Source organism: Histoplasma capsulatum, genomic scaffold (assembly GCF_000149585.1).
Source record: "Histoplasma capsulatum NAm1 scaffold_6 genomic scaffold, whole genome shotgun sequence".
Classification (NCBI taxonomy): Eukaryota; Fungi; Ascomycota; class Eurotiomycetes; order Onygenales; family Ajellomycetaceae; genus Histoplasma; species Histoplasma mississippiense.
In genome coordinates this window covers 1,019,163-1,021,046 of record NW_001813977.1, presented here as the reverse complement: position 1 = coordinate 1,021,046, position 1,884 = coordinate 1,019,163, and the positions used below count along the sequence as shown (strand labels likewise).

Here is a 1,884-nt window from a genome sequence, read left to right as displayed (position 1 = left end):
GCCAGCGTCATCGTCATCGTCATCATCACCGATCGTGCATGGTTTCAGTGTTTCCCAAACCAGGCACCGTGGATGATCGCCGCTCGCCGCCACTCCCAGGGTAGGGTCAGGAACACACCCACACCCCCCTGGGGAACTAAGAGGAGAAAAAGGTAGGGCTTGCTTCTCTAGCGACCCTTTCTTCTAAAACCACCCTCAGTACCGAGTCTCGTGCGGTGGACGGTCGATCGGTCGATGATCGTACACAGATGAAACCTGCACCTCCCCTGTTCTCGCCCAACCCGCTGGCCACATCATATATTTTCCTTTTTTTTTTTTTTTTTTTTTTTTTTTTTTTTTTTTTTTTTAATTTATTTCCTGCATTCTTGTCCTTCCGTTTCTGAAACGAACCATGACGACAACAACCCACCCTCGTCGTACTCCGTGCGCAGATCTGAATCGAAACTGACGAGGCCGGGAGCGGCAGGAGGCGGGCAAACCGAAGAAGGGCAGCAGAACGGATCCATAACTATTCATATACAGCGTATATACAAAAAAGTACATTCCGTAGCAGCTACAAGTTCCTACAGTTACTCGTCGTACTGTTCCCCACGGCGCAACCAACAGCCAAGCCGGAGGATTTGCATGTACAGTACAGAATACTCCGTACATATGTATCGTCGTGGTGAGAATCGCTGCTGGGGACTTGCGGACACTAGCACACTCCCCATTGGCTGGCTAGGGGCCCGATTTCGTCCACGGGCAACGCTAGGCCGGGGGAAGCTTGCGTCAGCACCTTACGCGGGCCGAGAGAGGGAGAGGGCCCAGGGGAGAGGGCCCAGGGGAGGGAGTGTTGTGTTCATCATTGATCTGCTGGCTGTGGATGATGGTGATGGTGATGGCGAGTTGATGGCCTTCTGTAGTGGGTGATCAATGTGGTGGTGTCTGTGACCTCAATTGTTGAACAGGAATTTTGTCTTTCGTTTCTTTTTGCCTGGGATCATCAATACATAAGATATCGGACTGTAATCTGTACTGTTCAGAGTACCTGCATCATCGACACTCACCATAGTCATAATCATAATCATAATCGTACCGCGTGCGGGTGCAGTGTGTGTGCATGCAGCTCCCTCTCTGCCCCATGCTTTCTTTCTGTCTTTCTTTTATGCAACGTCGTTTAGCTTTAGGATTCCGGGGATAGATACATAGCTCAATCGAAGCTCCAGCCTGTTGCTGTGGGCAGTATATGGGTTTTTATTTCTGTCTCGTAGTTCAGCAATAAGGCATCGGGCATAACTAGAGGAAATGCTGGGCCATGCAGGATATATACAGATTATATAACTATATATATAACATAACCAAGGATGCCACCCGATATCCCCTTGATAGAAGCACAACCATGTTATTATTTATCCAGGCAGCGAGTCCGCCGAAGTAGTTAACTAGCTAGTTCCCATCGCTTCGGGGCCGGGCAAGACCCTAGAACAAACCCTGCACCTGTCCTCCACACGCCGGGCTGGCCCATCCTTTTTTTTTTTTTCCTTTCTCAGCCCTTCCAACTACTCACTTCAACCGCAACCACCGCAACCACCGCTGCACTCTCTGTTGCCATATCTGACCACCTCTTCCCTTCATCCTCCATCCTCATCCTTCACCTTTTCAACCTCCTTTGCTGCATTCCACAACCAAACCATCCCAACTGGCCTCCAACGTGTTTGGTCAGCGAACCCTCCTCTCCCGGTCGCGGCCGTTCGACTTCCAGCGGGTTCCTCGCAGACCAGCCCGTCGCACCTCCGCCGCCATCGCCATGAGCGTCGAGGGCGAAAAGAATGCCAGGACGTCCGGCGAGCAGTTTCCGCTCGATTCCTCGACGTCCCCTTTCTCTTCCGGGCCCCGTCCTGCCCG

At 51.8% G+C, this 1,884-nt stretch overlaps 1 protein-coding gene across 1 annotated transcript; it reads right to left on the bottom strand.

Moving 5' to 3' along the window:
- Positions 1-195: 195 nt before the first annotated feature.
- HCAG_06640 (predicted protein) lies at positions 196-842 on the bottom strand (the record flags this gene model as incomplete). The annotated part of the gene is made up of 4 exons (XM_001538985.1): positions 196-284; positions 410-508; positions 650-747; positions 781-842. The coding sequence occupies 4 exons, from the start codon at positions 840-842 to the stop codon at positions 196-198; spliced, it is 348 nt and encodes a 115-aa protein (XP_001539035.1).
- Between the last annotated feature and the right edge of the window lie 1,042 nt (positions 843-1,884).